This window comes from Nematocida major, assembly GCF_021653875.1.
Source record: "Nematocida major strain JUm2507 chromosome Unknown 481, whole genome shotgun sequence".
NCBI lineage: Eukaryota > Fungi > Microsporidia > Nematocida > Nematocida major.
The window spans coordinates 1-990 of NW_025952873.1; the positions used below are offsets into that span (position 1 = coordinate 1).

The following is a 990-nucleotide window of genomic DNA, read 5'->3' on the forward strand; positions in this document are numbered from 1 at the left end:
CTAGGGTACTCCAACAAGATAAGCTATGCGGAGGAGGCTGCAATTGAGTTTGTGTCCGTCCTGAGCGAACTTTCCGAGTAGAATCCGCAGAGGAGGACTCTGGCAGCACGGTACAATAAAGCGCACTTATTATGGGAGTATTCATGCACTTTGCAGAGTCATATGTACGACTGTCTTTATTCAACCTAAACACTAAACAGAAATTTAAGCAGAGTATGTAATAGTGTACTGCAGAGTATTTATATGGAGTATGCATGCAGAGTATTTATATGGAGTATGCCTGCAGAGTATTCATATGGAGTATGCATGCGATACTAACTGCAGGAGTGTATTATCTTTTTAAAAATCAGAATACAGTTTAAGCAGAGTATGTGCTAGTGTAGAACTAGTTCTAGTGTATTATGTACTGCAGAGTATGTTCTAGTGTTGAATAAACTAGTTCTAGTGTATTATGTACTGCAGGAGTGTATTGTCTTTTTAAAAATCAGAATACAGTTTGAATAAACTAGTTCGATTTATTGAATAATTTCCTGCAGAGTATGTACTAGTGTACTATGAGAGTGTATTATGTATTGCAGGAGTGTATTATGTACTGCGGGAGTGCATTGTCTTTTTATTTTTTATTTTTGCAAATTTTTCAAAGAGCCTCAAAACGCCATTGCATGCTGGAAGCAGCGTGGGCATGGGAAACCAAAGAACAAATCTAAAGCTTACTACGGGAGTATTTTATTTAAAAATCAGTTTGAACAGAGCATGCACTAATGCACTGCAGGAGTGTACGCACGCAGAGTATTATCCCCTTAAAAATTAACTTTCTCAAACAGAGCATGCCACTTCCCTCGCACTCCGTTTACTCCAGAGCATATCCAGCCTCTGCCATGCCCGTCCCCACGGGAACAGTCTTCCCCACGGCCAGGCAGGACGAGGGATTTTCCAGCGCATCCACTGCCCCGTCAATCACTGCGCTCCTGATAAAAGCAGACGCCGTTT

General features: G+C 41.2%; 1 protein-coding gene across 1 annotated transcript; it reads right to left on the minus strand.

The window, feature by feature from the left end:
• Window positions 1–850: 850 nt before the first annotated feature.
• Window positions 851–990, minus strand: NEMAJ01_2395 (uncharacterized protein; the record flags this gene model as incomplete). Its single annotated transcript, XM_047916232.1, has 1 exon — window positions 851–990. A coding segment is annotated over one exon (140 nt), but the record flags the coding sequence as incomplete, so codon positions are not given.